The sequence below is a fragment of the Condylura cristata genome, unplaced genomic scaffold, assembly GCF_000260355.1.
Source record: "Condylura cristata isolate star-nosed mole 26May11 unplaced genomic scaffold, ConCri1.0 scaffold00014, whole genome shotgun sequence".
Taxonomy (NCBI): Eukaryota; Metazoa; Chordata; class Mammalia; order Eulipotyphla; family Talpidae; genus Condylura; species Condylura cristata.
The window spans coordinates 38,548,895-38,569,623 of NW_004567115.1; the positions used below are offsets into that span (position 1 = coordinate 38,548,895).

General features: G+C 43.7%; 1 protein-coding gene across 1 annotated transcript in view; it reads right to left on the minus strand.

Annotated features, from left to right (window-relative positions):
- Positions 1–844: 844 nt before the first annotated feature.
- Positions 845–20,729, minus strand: part of SNX25 (sorting nexin 25) — a 68,284-nt gene continuing 48,399 nt past the window's right edge. The window contains exons 11-18 of the mRNA XM_004682370.2: positions 19,266–19,406; positions 16,047–16,160; positions 11,116–11,280; positions 9,741–9,858; positions 5,788–5,854; positions 2,539–2,720; positions 1,951–2,051; positions 845–1,456 (exon numbers count right to left, since the gene is read on the minus strand). Of these exons, the coding sequence (XP_004682427.1) occupies positions 1,376–1,456; positions 1,951–2,051; positions 2,539–2,720; positions 5,788–5,854; positions 9,741–9,858; positions 11,116–11,280; positions 16,047–16,160; positions 19,266–19,406 (969 nt within the window). The 3' untranslated portion in view covers positions 845–1,375. The remainder of the gene's footprint in view (positions 1,457–1,950; positions 2,052–2,538; positions 2,721–5,787; positions 5,855–9,740; positions 9,859–11,115; positions 11,281–16,046; positions 16,161–19,265; positions 19,407–20,729) is intronic.

The window sequence follows — 20,729 nt, forward strand, 5'->3', positions numbered from 1 at the left end:
AAAATTAAATTAGCAAGAGGCTTTCCATAGATCAATGACATTTAAGACAAACATTGACAATAAAAAATTGCAGACCCCATATACAGAAGACTGTATGTTGATACACATCTATGAAACAGGTATTGAAAATGAAATGTGTTAATGATACTTCACAATCCCTATTTTGTAAACACAGTAAACTGATGTGTTTTTATAAACCACAGCGATCATTTCTAAAAGAAGATTTAAGCAAGATCTTTCAGAACTTATGTTTCATATCAAGAACTTGGCAAGCATGATCCGATTGTAAGATCAATGCCACTTTAATATATGGTATTTTCTTTCACAGATTTCCAACTGAAGTTTTGCTTATTGTTCTGTTTTCCACATACTTGCAGCTGTTAGAGAAAGTATTTTTATTATCAGTGAAAACAGATGATGCATCCCAGGAAAATCTTGTCTATAACCCCACTATTAATAGTTAAACAAAATCTGAATCCTGGATCTCACTTAATGCCCCCACAAAACCACAGACTTGATATGGTCAAGTCCCTAATGTCCCTGAAGAAACTTTCCTCCTCTTCTGGTTTTGGTATCTCAATCTTACTCTTGCTTCCAAGTTCAGCTCCACCCCACATCCCATATGCATTATTTCAAGCACAAATTTGACTCTTCTCATCATTAAATCTTATTTTTCATACTTACATTCCATGTCTAGAGAATGCTGACAAATTTTCTATTTCCTTACAAATGTTCTGAAGTGCTGAGGTTTTCCATAAAAGGTATTTGACAAACGTTTGAGCTAGATGAAGTATTTCAACCTTTTTTGAGATAGAAGTGTCTTAAACATCATAATAGAGTCCTGTGAATCGTTTTCACATTTTATTGCTTCAAATGCTTCAAACTAGGGGAAATCTTTGGTAAAAATAAAGAGTAAAATTTTCACAATAACTTTACAGAAAGCATTGCACAACAAAGTTCTTCAAACACATGAAATAATATAGGAATGTCTGAATCCTCAGTGAGGAAATTAACTGTACAATATTCATAGTTCATTTTAAAACAAAACCATTCTCATAAATATTTAAAATATTTCCTAGGTTCTTATCACATATTAACATTTGTATTTCAATCAGCATTTTGAATTTTAGAGCATTTATATTATTGTTAAAATAAAAACAACAATCAACAGAAGGGTTTTCTTATTGTTGTTGTCTATGACAGCATCAAGTCCCACCCCCTACCCACCCAATTCTGCTTGCTTCACATAAAACTAGAGAGAGGGAACTAAAATAAAAATCAGTATGGTTTTCAGTCAAGCCCTCTGTGGAAAAGAGGAAAATGTTTCATGTCTATTATTACACAGACATTTCTCTGGTGGTGTATTTGTGCAGCCTCAGACTTGACCAGCTTTTAGTTGATCTAAATGAGTTCTCAGCTCAGGGCACAGTTCAATTAGCAGCAGTTCCATCAGCACCTGGATTAAGAAACAAGCAGAAAAAAGTAGAAAAAAGTGTTTTCTCTAAAGTTTTACTAAAATATCCATGTCTATGAGGAAAGTCTAGTGTGAGGTCTGAATTTATCTTCACTGAACAAGTGACTCTCAAACAAATGGAATTAACATTATATAAATATTAGTTGGCACCAAACTGATTTATTTTGTGTCCTGTGAAGCCTTATCAAACCATCAATGATACTGAAGATAGCCATCAGATGACTGGGGAACATTTTGCTTTGCTGAAATAGAAAAACCAAGTCACCACGTAGAAAGGTGATAACGTATCCTAAGTCAAAGAGACTGGTGTGAGTTTCCCTTCCTTTTAATCTCTTGTAAGTGAATGAACAAAAAATGAAACAAGTAGCTTCACAGTTATAATCAAGAATGTGAAGAATTAAAATTTACCCCATGTAGAAACAGAAATGTTAAACAGAAGAAATAGCTCGTCTTTTTGTAGGCTTTAATTTACTCACATACAGTAGATGCTTATTGGCTTTCGTTTCTTGCAGTGCGTTGAATATTTTTATTATACCATGACGAGCATTTTGTTGTCCAACGAGGCTCTGAAGCATATCTGAAAAAAAAAAAAAATTAAGTTTACTTTCCATGCTGCTTCTGTGACAAGTGCACCTTGCATCTTCAGTGGGGGAGGTATGACATGACACATACACCATGAATAAAGGTACTGAGACATAAGGAATACCAGCGATTGTTCTCTCAAATGTTTAAAAAGAAAAACATTTAGAAGTTTTCAACATATTTATACAAATTATAATTTTAATATAGTGCTATCCAATTCAAAATTATGTTCTCTAAACACCATAGGCTTTTAAAAGCATAAAATTTATCTTTCTAGTGATAAAAAAATATTATAAATGTCCATTACTGTTGATATTTAACATCCTCAGTATAATTTCTTAGCGGGGCTAAGATATGATTTAAGAAGAAAAGAAGGTGTGATCATTTTTCTCTGTAAATAGTGTTCCCTGAGAGTTTTAAATGAGATTTAAAACTTAATAGGGTTAATATTCCCTTTTATCTCTGTACTTTTCAGGCCTCACCTGGAATGTTCTCTAGTAGCTTTTGCTGTGCTCTGTGTTTTGTTTCCTGACTTTGTTCTTTGCTTCTGATTGTGGGGGGTGGTGCCAAATTCCCATCTGGCCAAAAAGCATCCCGGAAAACATTGATGTAGTAAACCAACATTTGCTCGCTGAAAATCCAGTTCACTGTGTCTCGGATTTGTCTGTGAAGAGAAAAGTATTTTTTGGGTAAGATTTTAAAAAATTTTACACACTGCCTCAAATTTCATTTGTCAGCAAGTAGGTTAAGACACAGCCTGACCTAAATGTTTGACAAATAAGCCAGGAATTGTATTTTTAAGCACTGTCTCTAAAAGTTATTTTTGTTTTGGTAAATAATGGAGAACTATTCATTCCTGGTGTCCACATTTTCACTGGCACTAACCTCTAAATGACTGCCATGTGAATCTTCCGGTCTGTCAAGAAAGTAACTGAAAGGGGATTTCATTTGTTTGAAGCTTGCAAGTACTCTCTGGTGCTTATATAAGAAATTCTCCATTAAATAGTATGAACTGAAAACACAAGTCCATTTCAAGACTGTTAAAAGTGGTTTGAAAAGCCCGGCTCAGCCCCTGCAGTCCTTGCGGAAGAATCACATCATTTCACTACCTGTCCCACGGTGCTGCTCTGGCAGGTAATGCTGGGCGGAGTACTCGCACCTGGGCGGAGCATCTCACACACCTGTGAGGTGAGGGAAGCAGTAAACCCCATCTGACCACAAAGAGAAAGACTCTGGAAAGAGGCAAGGCAAGACGGCCAATTTCAAATTTCCAGGGAAGTAAAAACTGGGAGGCGTGTGACTTCCAGAGTCATAAATAATGGCTTTAAGCTGGTGACCAAGGTGGCTGACATAACCCTATTTCACTAGACAATGATCAGGTTAACCAAGTATAGGATTTTTTTTTTTTTTTAAGATTTATTTATGCATAGAAGAACTGAGGTATAGGCAACAGGTGCAGGAGGCGAGAGGATTCAGAGTAGGGAGCACAATCAGTAGATCTGCTGAGGGGAGTGGCAGGGGAGACAGGAGAGGCCTGCCACGCCATGTGGGTCACCTCCTGGCTGGGGATGGAACTCAGGCCAAAGGGGTGAGAGCGTTGGGACTTAAGCCCTAGGCCACCGGGGAGACCCCAAGTACAGGATTTTTACTGTCAAGACACAAACAGATCAAAGAGCCCAAGAGTATTTGTGATGTTGGGAGAAGTCTCTCTGCTGAAAAAAGAAAGGAGTTTCCAGACTTGGAAACTCAAACTGAATTGTCATGAACAATAATAAATCAAAAGGTCATTTAAAGATATTGCTCACAACTTAAACATCGGGTTTTCAGAACAGTAGCTGAGACGTTTCTCAAGCCTCGTACAGTCATCATCATTAGGTGATTTCCTTGCACAAAAATCAGAGTGTAAAATACACACACCTAGATGGCATGGCCCCTGCTCTGGGCTACGTGGCACAGCCCACAGTGCCCACTGCTGTACACGTGGCCACGGCTGACCAATTGCTGCCAAGTCACACATGACTGTGCTTGGCACATCCTAATCCCTCACGGAGTCTAAACACTACTGCAAGTCAAAACTGTAACTGTTCTTTATTACTTGTAATTAACTGCATGTTTGGCTGCTCAAACACTTCCCTATATTGCTTAGGATAGTGTGATTCATATCTAGACCAAATAAAATAATTCTATTAATTTAATGGGACTTCTTTAAGAGACACTGTCCATCTGTCTGCCTGCTTAAAAAAAAGCTCCATTAAAATACAGGCATCTTATTTTTTCCCCATAATCTTGTTTTGTGTTATTCACTAGCCTTATATGAAGGAAAGTCAAGAAAATATTAGTTCACAACTAAGATTAGTTAAATGACTTACCAACGACCATTATCCTAGCATTTTGGATCCACTTAAGTCTAGACTTTCTAACAGCCAAAACCTGTAGAGGGAGCTTCTGAGGCAATTCTGGTTGGTGAAACCATAGTTGGTACAAAGCAAGAGGCACTACTGTACTGTTGCTCAATTTTATGGTGTCACCATCGGCTAACGGTAAAAACAGGAAAGCGCCAGGTGCTCCACAATTTCTCCACCTAATAAAAAGCCCACTGAAATGTGCAGCCTGAAAAGTCACTACTTGATGCCCTCCCTCGAGACCCATGACAATCACGGCGAGCACTCACTACTCACAAACCACAGCTGACATTTGATAACTAAGAGCCAATACCCTAATGGAGCAAGGAAAGTGTGCATAATACCTGGAAACTTCCTGAAAAGGGAAATACAAATTACAAGTCTGAGAAAAATGGGGTCATTTTGGAAGCTTCTTTGTCTAGGGTTGTCAGTGCTAAGGGTAAGAAGTATGCCTTAGTCTGAAACAAGTTTAACAGGCCATTCTTCTGGTTAAAAGTTGTGGTACTAACTAAGCAATGCTCTAAAACCACTTTAAAAAATCTTAGATATTAGTCGTAGTTTATAGAAGTAAACTTTTTCTGACCACAAGAAAATATATTCCATTTCCAAGTTATCAAATAGAATAATGTTCTTTACTTTGTTTCTCATAAAAACCTGTAAGATATGAGATAAAACTAGCATGTTAACCTTTTACATATATTTGACAATCTTCCACTTGGAGAAATCTGATAATTTCGTCTTAAAATTTATTTTTGTACAAATAATTATTTTTTTTCTTTTAGTAGATGGCTAACATTTCTATTGTGGAAAAAGTCAGAATGTTTCTTTCTCGAAGAATACAGAGAATAGAGTTGAATTTTATGTATGTGGCTAATCTAAAGTAGTTTACATATGGCTTATAATACTGTTCTATGATACCACTAACACACCCCTGACGGACATTCAGATATTAACAGGCAGAAATACCATATGATATGACATATGATGCTCATCCTACTTTTGTTTTGGCTAACAGTCTAGGTTTTAAATTAGTCTTCACCATGTAACATAACAACATTATTCCCAAGATAATCTAGTCAACATGATGAAAAGAGATTGCTCAGAAAATTCCATTCAGATCTCATTGATTAGAATGCCAGAGCGAGCGCAAACTTTTAGCCTTTAGTTTACTGTACTGAAGAAATCTGCTTCCCCATCTAATCTTAGGATCGTATTAGAAACAAGATTTAGAGGAAAGTAACTTCAGTTAATGAGATCATTGGCTAATACACTGCAAGTTCATTTGACTAAAAAGGCAAAAAGTATTTGCCTTTATTTCATGCAACTCACTTGTTGATGGTCCGTCCAAAAGTGACTTGAACAAGCGCAATTAAGGTTCTTCTCACCCATTTAAACACTAAAATATAAATCAAAGGAAATGTTATCACAGGAAATCACATATGACATTTTCCAGCTGCACAAAGCACAGATCTTACCACTTAACTCACTGAGTCCTGACACCACGTCAGGGCTATGACATCTGCAGAACTTGGGTCTAGGTTAGCAGGCTCTGCCCAGGAAAATTCTTCAAACTTTCAACTTCTACTTAGCATCAGAGGAGTTTTTATAGCTTTTCAGTGCATAAACAACAGCTGAGCTAGCAAACAGCACTTTACTTCACATGCCCCTGAGCTCCCGACAACATGCCTGTTTTTGACTTGCAGACAGAGCAGGTGCTGGTTTATAGATTTCTGCCTGGCAAGCTGAGCTCAATTTCCCAACACACTGCTCCAAATGAGAAATATCTGAGGCCAAATGTTGACAAACATTTTGCAATATTAATGAACTGATGGCTCTAACTACTCCCGCTAGAGTGGTGGTTTGTAGATCGTGTGGTGGTTTGTAGATCGTGGCATCCTCTTATCTCTGTTTATGCCAGTGGGGGTGAAAGGCGAACAGTGAAGGACCCGAGGTGAGCGGAGCTGAGACCTCTCTCTCCCACACCTCTGCAAGAGCAGCTGGGCAGAACCACTATGAGTATAGGTGTCTTCATCTGGAAAAGGACAGTTCTGACAGGTAGCTATTTTGCTTGGAGGGTATTGTCAATGCGATATGTGAAAGACCCTCTGAAGGATTCTACAAACTTAAACTTTATTATTAATATAAAGACATTTTTATAGGTATAGAATATGCATATAAATCAGAAAGGAAAAAAAAAAACGCTGTGAGGATATTTTAGGTCCACAAGTTGGAATCTAAACCAAACTTTCCACTTACATATTCACCTCCATTCCCCAGCAGCATGTTTGGCTGCTGACACACGAGAGAACAAGATTCATCTTGACTGCAGTGGTAATGAAGGCAGAAACTCAAGTTTCCTGCAGTCAGAAAACTGACAGGAAGTAGCCTCTGGTACAAGGGAATCCACACAAGCAAAACCAACAATTAAGAGAGACTTGGTGCCTGAGTTTAAGAGACTGGAGTCACGCCAAACTTTTTGATTGGATCTTAATGCACAGTTAAAGTCGTGTTATTGGTCTTCCAAGACAAAGTTGAGTCTTGCTTCAAAATGCTGTCAATTTTGGGAAGAACTCAAAGCGCGCTTCCAGCCTGCAGCCTTGCTCTTCTGGGACTGTCATTTAGCTTGTCAGTCAGTAGTGATAATTTCACCCTGCCTTTCTTTCTGGGCAGACCCAGAGGTTCTGAGTACCTGTGCAATTCCAAAAGAAGGCCTCACAGCTGTGGGACTGGTCACACTTTTTTTTTCCCAGGTTGTATTACTGGTTCCTTTCTGCACATGAACAAGAGCGGGAGCCAAAAATGGTTTTGCCGCAAATTCTCTCTGATCACTAACACCCCCTAACTCTGCTACTTTTTCTATCCTTCCCCAGTTCCATCCCCCACAAGACAGCCCCAATACTCCTTCCAAGGCCTCATCTGCTCAAAGAAACAGGCAGCTGCACAAATGAGGATTTTGCTGATGGCAAATATATCACATCTCATTACAAATGATTTTCTATTTATTCTACTCTAAAATGTCACTAGCAAAACCAAATATGCTTCCTTGCAGACAGAGAATGGCAGAAATGCACACAGCAAGACAGGATTTTGAACCTTACTCTTGCTGGGACTGGCTCTGACCCGTTGCCTAGAATCTACATCTCTTTGGATCACAGACAACATGCTGGCAGGAGAAGGTGGTGCTCCTCTTTCTCATGAACTCAGTGGGAAACTGGGAGGGGTCGTCGTTGCCTAAAAGGCTAGATTTCATTGCAGGCAAGTCAGACTTTGGGAGGAGGACTAGTTTGTTCATTCTATGATGAACTAGGTTAACCACTACAGATCTTAAGGACTAAAGTTATTCAGCCTACACTGAATTAAGTCAAGTATCAGTATTATCTTAAAATGACTATACTATGGAACAGCTACAGCTTTTTCATATAAAAAGATCTTTAATTCTTTAATATGTGGATGACAGTCCATCATATAGGTATTTCTTTTAAATTTAAGCTACCCTCCCATTTCTGAATGTTAGCTTAGTTTCAACTTTTCACAATGCAACTGTATTAAAATGAACACCTTTTTATATAAAACTCAGTCTGTACTTCAGACTTTAACTGTGTCTATCCCTTAATGTGAATTACATTTATAGGACCCTCATGTTGCAAATCTATATATAAAATAGTGTTGCTTCTCTATAAGCTGTATCTAAACCCTATATTCCCAAAGTGGTTTTTTTTTCAGTTTATTTATTTATGCTTACAGAACTGGGGTACAGGCCAGAGGTGTGGTAGGTGAGAGGATTCATCAGAGACAGAGTGGGGAGCAGTCAACAGGCAGATCTGCTGAAATACACTGCTGAAGGAAGCAGTGGGTGGGTCAGGAGAGGTCTGCTGTGCCATGTGGGTCACCTCCAGGGCCGGGGACAGAACTCATGCTGCGGTGGCTGGAGAGCTTCATAGTGTGGTGCTTTAACCCGTTGCACCACCAGGGAGAGCCCCCCAAAGTGTTTCTGATTGATATATTGTTATTTTGGCTTTGATTTAGGAGAGGAAAAGATTCAGTGACCAAGACAACTAATTCTGGCACACTCTTGCCTTGTCCACATCAGTGCCTCCATCCAGATACTGGCGGATCACTGACGATGGATCATGCACGGTATCAGATGCTACGGATGAAAAGACATGCTCATAAGACATGTTCTTTGAGATTTTTCCATCTGCTAAACATAAGTAACATCCTAAGGGAATATGAATAAGAAAGAGCATACCACCCCTCCCTAGAGTGGACCAAGTCCAGGCCCACCACCTTCGCTCTGTGAGACGAGGGCTATTCTGAGTGAACAGAGCCCCCTCCTAGGGCAACATTCTAGTTGGGTGGATGTGTCTTACAATTTTTCTTCTTCTTCTCATTTGCTTCCTTCTCTAAGAGGTTAGGACCTGGCACACCTCTCGCTAGTACTGATGTTCCAGGTACCACTCAGCACACTGGCCCCATGAGTAAGAGAGCTGTGGAGCTGTGGAAAGTGTGGCAGAGTCCTAATTTAGAGCTCAAGACCAGGCCAAATAGTAGCTTAATTTCCCCCCAGCACTGCGTGGGGGTCAGGCACTTCTGCAATTCCTAACAAAACGGTCACTCGATCCTCCTTTTGTTATTGCTTATGTTGGTCCATCTCCTTCAAGAACGACTCGGACAGGACTTCTCAACCTCGCTACTGCTGTCGTTCTGGGCAATGTTAGCTCTGTTCTAAGAGGCCATCTTGTACATCGCTGGTGTCTATGCACAAGGTGACAGCTGCAGTGTCCACAAAGTTGTGACAACTAAAAATGTTTCCAGATGTTGCCAAAAGCTCACAAGGGCTAACTTTCCCTATCTCCCCACTCCTTACCCCTCCTGCCCAGGGGAGAAAGGAGGCTCAGAAGTAGGCTTGTGGCACCTACCCGTCCTTGGCCATAACCGCCTTAAACCATCCCCAAACCTTACCTTCAATAAGGTTCTTTCTCCTCTGCTGTGAGACATTTTTGTTTTGTATACCTTTGGTAATCAAGCAATGAGGCTAGCAACCAAAAGCACTCTGTCTTCAGAGACCCTTGGTGCGGGAATCATACCCTGTGCTCTCTGAGTAGACAGAATAGCTGCCTCAAAGTTGTATCCTACCCTCAGCTCCTAGCCCAGTATCTCACTAGCCCTTAAAAGCAATTGCTGAATGAGTGAATATGAATACACGTCTGATTCAGGAAAAAAGGGATGTTGAGCTAACCCCTTAAGCAATAAATACCAACAATAATAATGAATAGACTTACTTCCCCGAAGTTCAAAAATCTCCCCAATCAACATGAAGCATGGTTCAGCCAAGGAATCCTTCTTCCCATCCACGTCATCACCATAGTCCGACAGGTCACTGTCCTCCTCTGTCTCCTCCTGGGCACAGAAAGAACAGAAGAAGCAGGCCACTCACTCAAAAAAGTTGGCAAAGTTGTTTTCCTTCATCAAGTATAAATTCCAAACCATGTGTTCAAATTTCAATCTTACATAATCCAACTTTCCTCTTGCTGAAATTCCTGCATTTCCAATAAACTGGGCAAAGAGTATCTAACCCTAACTTAATAATTTAAGCATTATCCAATGTTTAAAATAATTTTGAAAAATTAGTAATAAGGAATGAATTAGTAGACAATGAACTAGTTTACTAATCACTCTGAGCTTTAAAAGTAAAGGTCTTTTTAACTTAAGTGATTTTAAATTTACTAGTTTATAAAGAAAATATGTATATATTAAAGTAATTTAGTTATTTTGCAAGCTGAGTCAAGCTTCTGGTCTGTGTGTAAGCTATTCTCATTTTCTGACCTACCTATCCTTAAATTTCAGCTCTAAACTCAGGCAGCTGGCTAGGGCACAATTGTGGGCCCAGGGCTACCTGGGGAGACTGACAAACACACATGCGCTCTCTGCACCAGCCAGAGAAGTTGGCAGAGAGGTGCAGCATGAGGCAGTGGGGTGGGCTGGGGCGGGGGTGGGGAGCACTGGTAAAGTTCATGCTAACGTCTGCAGACAGGTCAAGGCGAAATTCTAGGACCAAGCAGAAAGTTAACAACAGGATTTTTGGGGGGACTGTGTTAGCAGAGGAAGGAGTGAGAGTCAGAGAGGCAGGGGGAGTTCCCTAAACTGCGCAGATTTGTCAGAAGTCCAGCAACATCGACGCTGGTGAAGAAGAGGGAGTCAGTGGGCTTGGCCACTGGCACAGAGCAATTTGCCAGGGCAAGGTGCGTGAGCCAGACTGGAAATTCCGAGGGGTTCAGGAATAAATGGGAGTTAGGGAGCTAAGTTAGCCAAGCACAGGCAGCAAGTCCAGGTGCGGCCATGAAGGAAGGAGGTCGGAGAGACGCTGGGAAGGAAGAGGGCAACGCACAGACTAAGGCGACCTGGCTGCGCCCAGAGGTACACCCTGATTTCACGTCCTACCTTGCTATTTGTCTTTTCATTTTTGTGCCTTCACTTTCCAAGGGCTTGGAGGGCTGCGCCCCAAAATATAATAGCAACACTACCTGGAAAGGGTCGTATTTGCCTCTTAACCATCAACAGGCACTTTCAATAACTCTGCTACTTCAAAGAGACAGCTGGTGAAATAAGCTACCCAAAATAAAGGGGGGGACGAGGTACAACCTCCAGCCAGCTCACCTCCTGATGGGAGAAGAAGTCCCGAGGAAGTCTTTCCAGAAACGAGGAGAGTGAAAAAGTGGGTTTTTTCCCCTGCACATCAATCACCTTGAGGTAGTCAGGAGAAGGGCTCAAGAAGGCGTAAAGGGCTTCGCTCTGACACAGTCTTTCATCCGAGAGCAGGCGCTGTGGAAGAAAGGAAGGAAGGTGCCGCTGCGAGCCAGCACAAGTGACGGCACACAAGGCAGACTGCGGGTCCGGGGGTCACTTTCATCGTAGTTCTGAACCTAGAGAGCTTCCCCAGAATAAAAGGTATCAATTCCCAAGGACCTTAATGGCGCACAGTCCTCTGTAGGTTAAAGTGGGGTGCTCCAGTCATTCTACTGCCGACAGAGAGCTCCCTCGGGTCACACTGCTCAGGGCCACGAGTGCAGTGAGAGCCACGAGAGCCACGAGACGGCTGTCGCGCACCCACGGGCCCAGCGAGCCAACTTTACTTTCACTATTGAGCAACTTGCACTTCGCTCAAGGACACCAGTCAGCCACTCTTCCCTGGTGATGTTCAGACTCTGGACATCAACCCAGAAGCCCAAGAATCCTGGTGGCAATCCAGCCAGCAAGAGCCTCATGCCACTGTGCTGCCATCCTCCAAGGAGAACCTGTTTATGTGATTACATGACTGTTTTTATCCCTCTTAAATTAGAAGTCCCTAAAGCTCCTGTGTACTTATCTGACCCACAGGAGAGAGGAAGGGAGAATGTAAATCAAGTTTGTGTTCACGTAACTCCTAGCAAAGGACAGTGAAATTAATAATATGCCCACAAGAAGGTCTGAAAGTCTCTTGTGAAAAGACAAGAGGGTTCTGGAACAAATGACACACGGGAAGTAGCGTCGCCTTTGTGAATGGGACGGGACACCGGGGAGCGGACTGTGCTTCTGAAGACGGAAACAGGGTAATAGCTGGTGTCCAGCTCCCAGAGGAGCAGGTCTATGACGGTCAGGTGAAACCTTCAGCTGGAAGCGGCCCTCTGCTCTGACCCTCCCTAGAGTAAGCACCTCTGAGAGCCCACAGCAGCACGACCACCATACTGGGGACGAGAGGTGAGGGGCACCACCGGCCTTCAGCGGTCTTCAGCTTCATGTTTCCTGCCCAAGACTGGCCTGAGGGCGGGCGGGTCCTGCCCAGCAGGGCAGGAGGTCAAGGGCACTGAGCAGCCCCGGCTGCCGCCTCCCTAGCCCGGGCCCCGCTAAGCAGGCCTCTGGTCCTTTTTCAGTGTGTTAAGTGTTTGTTTTAACTAGTGCATGAGGGTGAATTAGGAGTGAGACAGCCTCCCCCAACCTCATTTTAAGTTAACCAATGTACATTTCAACACTATCTTATAAGATAATAGGAAATGACAGATACTACTGGTAACTTCAAACTCTCAGTAAGGAAGGAAAGCCATGAAGGGTCAATAATTTGGCCTAAATTCAACTACAAAGGAAAATAGTTTGAAAAGTGAGACATGTTCTCAGAGATTATGCACCTGCAGGGCAAAGCACAATTGGGGGTTGATCATGTTTATGGTCTCTGAGAATGGAATCCCATTTCTAACACCCTCGCCCAGATGCTGGGAGTGTGGGGTCTATTCCAGGCAGCAACCAAGAGCGTTCAGCGGGAGTGGGGAGAGGCGGGAAGCGTTCCCAGAGCAGCAAGCAGCGCCTGCGTACCCAGAAGGGGGACAGGGCACCCCCGGAGAACCGTCATCAGTCCCAGCCCCAGCGTGAGTGAGGACCGGGACGGTGGGATGTGACAATGAAGCAGGATGTGAGTGAGGAGAAGGGATGACTGTGGCAGAGCACACATGCATTCTCAGCAGGCCCTCAGGGACCCAGAGCTGCGAGTGCTCACCTGAGCCTTCCCTCTGAGGGCTGGTATTCTGGGCCGGCCCCCTAGCCCAACCAAACATACTGAAGGGTTACTTGGCACTTTCAAATGAATTCTTTGAGGAAGCCATTTAAACTTTTATCTCCATTCAAAAGCCTCCTGATTATGAGACAAATGACACTTCTGTGTCTGCTAGAAGCAGACCCTGAGGGAGGAAGTCAAATACAAATATTTTTGAGGGCAGGAAAATACAGACTTAAAAAAATAGGTCTGGGTAATCAGTGTTTTCTGGACAAGAAGTGCCTTGTTTGAATGCTTCTGTACTTGTAAAATGGAAGTAAGATTTGCTTCCTAATCAAGCTTTAATTTCTTTTTCTCCGATGAAAGCAGGAGGCATCATGGCGGGGGGGAATGGGAATGAGATGCAGGGCTGGCGTGTGTGTGTGTGTGTGTGTGTGTGTTTGCAGGGGGGGGGGGGGGGGGGGCGGACACACAAAAGGCGCCGGACATCACTGCATAATCCGCTTTCACCAGGAGCTCAGGGCCTCGGCTGGCCTCCTCTGTGGCCTCCTCTGCGCTAGCAGCTCACACCACCCACAACCCACTGAGGGTACACACGGCTCCTTCCTGCATCCTAAATCCAGGCCCAAGCACAGTTTCTGCAGCAGGAAAGGAGGGGCGGAAGGGTGGGAAACCCAAGAAATAACTGAGACCCTTCCCAATGGCAGAGGCTGGAAGGAAACAAGGCCGACTGGAGGATTCCAAAGCTACACACCTGGGGCTTTAAAACCCTGGATTCCGGATGAATACCTGTTTCACAAGTAAGATCTTTACTCATCTGAATGACTTAATTAAACGCTATGCTTGGTTTATTTACTTGTCATATTTCCTGTTCTGAATCAACAACAAAAAAATTCTCTCCTATAAGCGTATTTAAACATTAAAGATTCTCTACCCCAGTTCTGCCATAATAAAACTCGGAAAGATTTTCTAAAGTATAATTATTTTCATTCCCGAGGGAAATTGTGTGTGTGTGTGTGTGTGTGTGTGTGTGTGTGTGTGTGTGTGTTGAGAAACAGAGAACAGAAAAGACAGACTAACATACCAATACTTGCAAGGCAACACTGGTTTCAATGTATCAACTGTAACTACATCTGATTCAATGGACATAATTTAATAAATTTTATTTAATAAATTCTTGGCCTTTACTAAGAATCTGGAAACTACATTTATTAAAAGGAGCTCTAGCTTCTGCTTCATTCTAAAAAGTACCTCAAAAGACATGCATACCCCCCTAAAACTATAAGTGCTCTGGTGGTTTAAGAACACAGAGAGCCCAGCTAAGGAATAAGCAGAGGTTGCTGCTGGGGTAAATACCTTTGTATCTGGCCTTATTCTCTAAACACAGACTGGAGGAAAGCAAAGTATTTAGAGGCAATAAGAATATCTGCAGGACCTTGGATTTCTTAACAAGCACCACAGTCACTAATCATAAAGAAAAGAAATTGATACACTGGGCTAAATTAAATTTGAGAACTTCTATTCATTAAAAGAAACCAATAGCATGCTCTCCCCTGTGGAGAACAGGTTAGAGCACAGCACTGTGGAGCTCTCTGCAGTCACCGCAGTCTGAGTTCTATTCTCAGCCACAGGGAGGTGACCCGCAGGGCACAGCAGACCTCTCCTGACCCGCCCGCTGCTCCCCTCAGCAGTGTATTTCAGTAGATCTGCCTGTTCTGCTCCCCACTCTGTCTCTGGTGAATCCTCTCACCCTCCACACCTCTGGCCTGTACCTCAGTTCCGTATGCACAAATAAATAAAAAAAAAAATTTTTTTTTAAAGAAATCAATAGGAATGAAGAGGCAATCCACAGAAAAGGAGAAGATACCTGCCCACCACAGGGCCCGACAGGAGCGTCTAAGCACTGTGGGACTCATACAATGCGCTGGAAAAAAGAGGGCCACAAGCAGCCAGAAAACACTGCAACAGACAGCTGCAAATGGCAGTCATGTGAGGAAGGCGCTCAGCTTCACTGGTGACAGGGAAAAGCAAATGAAAACCACAATGAGCCACCACCATACAGGCTCCAGAATGGCTAAGAAGAAAAGGCAGAGAAAAACCAGCTTGTGGGCCCTCCCTGGTCAAGCAGCAGGTTAAAGCACAGCACTGAGAAGCTAAAGCCACTTCTGCATGAGTTCGATTCCCGCCTGCCCCGGAGGTGACCACATGGCATGGCAGACCTCTCCTGACCCTCAGCAGTGTAATTCATGTAATGCTGCCCCCCTCAGCAGTGTAATTCATTGATCTGCCTGTTCTGCTCCCCTCTCTGGCTCTGGTGAATCCTCTCACCCTCCACATCTCTGGCCTGTACCCCAGTTCTATATGAATAAATAAATCTTTAAAAAAAAAAAAGTTTGTGTTTGCTAACATGCTGCCTTGTGAGAATGCTACAACCAGCATGAAAAACTGAAAAGCCCCAGTCTCTAGGAATTACCCTAAATAGTCACCAAAAATCAAGTCCTGGAAGTTACTAGAAGCACCCTCAATGATGGTTTCAAACTGGGAACTAGCCAATATCAGATGAACAGACTGTAGTACATTCACCCAGTGGAAAACCTGCACAACAGTGAAAACGAACCCCTCCTCCTCCCCAGGAAAACCGGCCTATGAATGAATCTCATGAAGATGACATTGAGCCAAAGAAGTCGGACGCCAAGCGGTCTGTGCTGTAGGATTCTGTTTATATGACGGCCAGAAACGACGGCAGGATCTGTGCTGCAGGAGTCCGGGTCTCGGCCGCTCTGGCAGGGAGTGGACGGGCAGCCGCCGGAGGGCAGGAGCGTGGTCTGCCTCTGGGCTGCGTGCGACCTGCAAAGTGGGCTCGGTCTGGGAAATGGAGACAGCGGCACATGTGTGACATTGGCACTTTCTGGGTGGACGGTATACTTTAGTTACAAAAAAAAGCAAAGGTGTTTTGAGACTCTGGCTTGAGTTAGGAAGCATAGGAACAGGAAATTCTTGGAGTGAAGACAGTGTAACCCAAAATAAACTTTCCTCTCAAAGCCAAAACTTTTCACGTGCTTACCTGTAAAAACTTATTTAACTGCTTCTTTGACTTTTCCATAAACTTTTGATCTAGGGATTTGAAAGGCAGCTTGCTGAGAGAAGGCAACTGGACTTTTTTTAAAGAAGGGAAACACTGTGGGGGGGAAATTACAGGTTAGTATCTTGCAATTACATTTTAATCTTAAAAGAAATTCAGAATTATAACAAAGCAAGTCTCTTTCTTTACACATTCTTCTGAGATTTTAAACCTTTGAAACCTACCTTTCGGTATTATTTTTAAAACTTTCTTTTAACAGAAGCTCCATGGGTTTACGTGGCTGTCAGCCGGGGAGGACGGGGGCTCCCCCACAGCACTCCCGCCCAGGACAAGTTCAATCCTCCATGCTCCGTCCTCCACTGTCGTCCACTGTCCACCAAGCTCTCTCCCGCCCTGTTCTCCCTTTTCCCTCCTGTCCTCCTCCGGCTCTGGATGCCTCAGTTCCAGGGTCAGCTGTCAAGGGTAGGTTTTAGATTTGTCTTGTCTTTTACCTTTTGTATGGGTTCTCTGTGTTCCACATCTAGAGGCACCATCAGTTTATCTTTCTCCTGGCTGATTTCACTTGGCGTTTTCAGTTCCATCCATGTGGCCATGAATGGCAGGAGTTACCTTGTCTGATCTCTGTGTATGCAGCCCACCTCTTGATCCACACGTCTGTATTTGGGCACTTAGGCTGTTTCCATAACTTGGCTATTTGGGTGTAATAAATACAGGAGTCTAGTTTCCTTTCAGATTAGTGGAAAATCTACCTTTTGTAATCAGGCTGAAGGAATCTGCAGGAATGGGGCATGTGATAGAAAGAGCCTAGGGGCTTGGAAATGCCAGGCTGGCTGGTAAGACGGATTTGGGTGATACACACAGCACAGTACCTGGGTGCAGACACTATTTCACAAGAAAAGGGTCTTTCCGTTTGAATGTGTTTTGCGTGATAACACCTCCCTGAAAAGTTACCAAAGTCGACAACAAAGATCAACCTACAATCAAGGGGGTTGTAGCTGCGTCTCTCCTTGGCAAACTGTATGATGTAAACACATTAATACACTAGTAGGCAATAATGATAGCCTGGCCTTTATGTGGCCAGCCCGGCATCCTTCCAGACACTGCACTAGAAGCTTGGATGTGTGACAGCATTATGTGATGAGAATTGTTACCATCCCAATTTTACTTATGAATCAATCCAGGATCAGGATTAAAATTCAGCTCGATGTGACTATAAAGTCCATTGTTATTACACCAACGCTCACAGGACTCTGTCAGCCGGCCCCTCAGACCCTAAGGGGCCGTGGAGTCCAGATACCCAGACCATGCCCTGTTTCCAAACCCTGGCCTTCGTTGGGGTAGTCTGCTGAGTGGCATCAACTGGGAGGGACAAGCAAGGGGGACAGAGCTGGCCTGAGAGCATTCCACTTCCTCTAAACCACCAGAACACGCAAGTCACAGCAGCCAAGCACCTCAGCTCCGTGCTTCGGGTGGTAGCAGAGGAAAAGCTACGCAGACCTCTGAGGCACCACGCGTGAAGCGGCGTTGACCCAGGAGGACACACGAGCAAGGCTCAAACTCAAGGGGAAATTTTAGAGAACTGAAACAGAGAGCGCTAGAAGGAAAGAGTAAAATCACCAGAGACCTGAAAAGGCGCTTCCTGTCACAGCTGTCCACAGGAAGTGTTCTTTAAAAACAATGAAAACTCACAATAAGAAATATGCAGAGTGAGAGGAGAACCCAGTAGTCAGGCCACACGATGAGGGACGGAGGACGAGATCAGTGCCAGACAAGCAATTTTGTGAGATTTTTTCCCCCTCTGATGCTTCAGTGTCATTGCTTTGAATTTTCAAGTGTGTTTTATTCACAACATATATTTTTCTCTCCTTCTGCTTCTTCTGGCTTCTCAAGACAGAGCAAATGACGTGTTTTTCTGTAGTGTTAACTTTCCTCAACAATTTTTGAAAAATAAATTCTTATATTAAAATAATTGGTTTGCTTTCCACACTGCGGGGTGGACCACAGCTCATCTGAAAAACACTGTAGCATGATAACTGTTTCGACCACTATCCTTCAAAGCCAGTCTAACTTACGGCATTTGAAGTTAGATATTAAAAGGATTTTAAAAAATCACCCTAAAAGAAAAAGCTAATGCAAACAGACATATTTCATTGCATAAGAGGGGTCTAAAAGGTAACAAGGGTTATGTCAGCACCAGTTCTGTCAGAGCAAGAAAAAAAGGAACCTATGAGAATAGACGTGGCTGAATTTTTCCTGCAATACAGAGCAATGACCTCCAGTAGCAGAAGAGTTAGAGAAAATGCAATTCTTGAGAACAATGGGAGAATAAGGAACTTAAAGACAGACAGGCTGGACTCTAATCTTGGCGTTTCCACTATGTATACATCCTACGATAATCCAATTAAGCTTTCTGGGATCAGTTCTTCTCATCTATTAAATGAAAGAACCAATCTAGAATAGTGGCTTTTAAACATTTTAAACCAAAGCCTATAGTAGTAGGAAATACATGCTGCCCACAATGCAGAATGCAAATACTTATCCCTATGTATACTATATACACACAACAAAATTGAAAAGAAAGTTCTATGGAACAATGATAATCACACAATGTGTACTCTGTGAACACCAATCCCCTTAATTCTCACAACTCCATGAGGCAGATGAGGAAGGTGCTACCAGTATTTGTACTTCACCGATGAAAGAGGCCCAGAGGCCGCTGACAACTCCCAGGTCGCATGGCTCGTCGGCAGAAAAGCCAGGCCCCAGACATGAGCAGGCGGGCTCAGGGCCTGTGCTCTCAACAGAACCTTCACTGACTCCACTACCTCAGAGGGGACACCCAGGAATTACATTCCCTTCCTACTGCTGCACCTCCTAATTGATAGCATTAATTATTTCCACTATTGGGTCACAACTGGAAGCTTCAAAACCACTGGACCCAGCTGACCTTCTGGTCTCTTCCTGCTCCATGGCTCTACAGCAATTCACAATTTCATAACAGAGATAAGACAACTACCTGCCCTGAAGGACGTACATAAAGCCAGCTAGCTTGGACTATATGTAAATTTCCAATGTGAGGCTGAAAATGCCACTTTGCCCGTGTTTAACGAAATATTGATCTTTATGTGTGAAAACAGGAATGAACTCTTATACCTCTTGTTGATCACTAATTCCAAATCTTGTGTCCACAAGTATTCATACCTCACTAAGTTTCCGGTGTAAATTCTGAAACTCACTGAGCCTTCTGGGGACTGTCCAGTTCTTGGTTTCAACTCCGCCAACCTCTTGTAGGCTTACCAAGACAAAGTAACAGGGCATCTGCTCACCATTCTCTTCTGTAACCTTGACAGAAAGAACAACACAACAAAACACAGTGAGTGGCTGTGGCGGGCACGATCCCCTCTGCCTGCTTGTGGCCCTGCGTGATCCGGGCTGGGGCGGGGTCTGCCACTGACAGGCTGCGTTATAGGCCTGGAAACAGGAGGCTGTGCGCCAGGGCGACCTGGTCGTGTGAGCCCTCTGCAGGCAAACAGAGGGCTCACAGGGGAAGGGGAGGTCAGAGAGCCTGGAAGTACGAGCTTCTGACACTGTGGTCACCTAGAGGCTGGAGGCTGGAGGAGGAGTGGCACAGGTACTGGCTGTGAGAGTGGCCACTGACGGTCAGGGAACAGACGCCTCATTCTACAACCACAAGAGCCCAGTTTTTGCCAGTGCCTGAAATGAACTTGGAAGTCGGTTTTTCCCCATCTCCAGACAAGAACCCAGTCTGGCCAACGTCCTGATTTCACCGTGTGATACGATAAACAGAGGGCCTCGCCATACAGTGCTGGATTTCTCACTTAGTGGGAGCTCAAAGTCATGAGATTTGTGCCAATTGCTGTAGTTATACAGCAAAAGAAAACTAGTATCGCAGACTTTCTATCCTGTCTCTGGGAAACACATTAAAGGCAAGAAAACAGGTGTGAGATATATCAAAACCCCTCTAAGACAAGGACGAAGGGTTCCCATGTTTAATTTTAGGATTCAACAAACCATAAGCATGGATTAGATCATAACTTGAAAGTCGGCAAGAAGGCAAAGGAAAGAGAGGTGAGAGTTACTGAGCGCTGTAGACCCGTGACTTCTCTGGAGGCTGGAGAAGTGGGGCCCGGGCGGTCTCTGGCTGTGCTGGTAAGTGGCCAGCCAGAACCAGAGCTCAGGAGGGCCTGGCACCCTGCACTGCGCCTCCACGCCTTCCCAGGGGAGTGCTGGTCGGTTCTGGCAGTCAGGTGACCCCTCTGTTAATCTGTTTGGTAACCAAGGTGCCACAGCAAGCTTCTGAGTAACAACAAATTATCAGTGCAAAATGCCTCCTTTCCTTAATTTGCCTTTGGAAGATGAACTTAATAATTATAGGCAAAACAGCGAAGGTGACAGGTATTGTAGTCCTTCCCTCCCGCAGGCTTCCACTACTACCCTTTTGGCATTACAAACCCCCGAGTCTACTCCCCGCCTCCCTAGACTCCCACTCTGAGATAATTTCATCTGCAATTCACCAGGGTTTACACAGGATATTCCAAGGTTGAGTGCAACCTTCCTGATCACTGCCTCCTACCTGGCCTCAAGCAAAACATACTGCCCTGCAGTTTACCTAGATGGGAACACTGACAAGTGCCAAAGATGTGC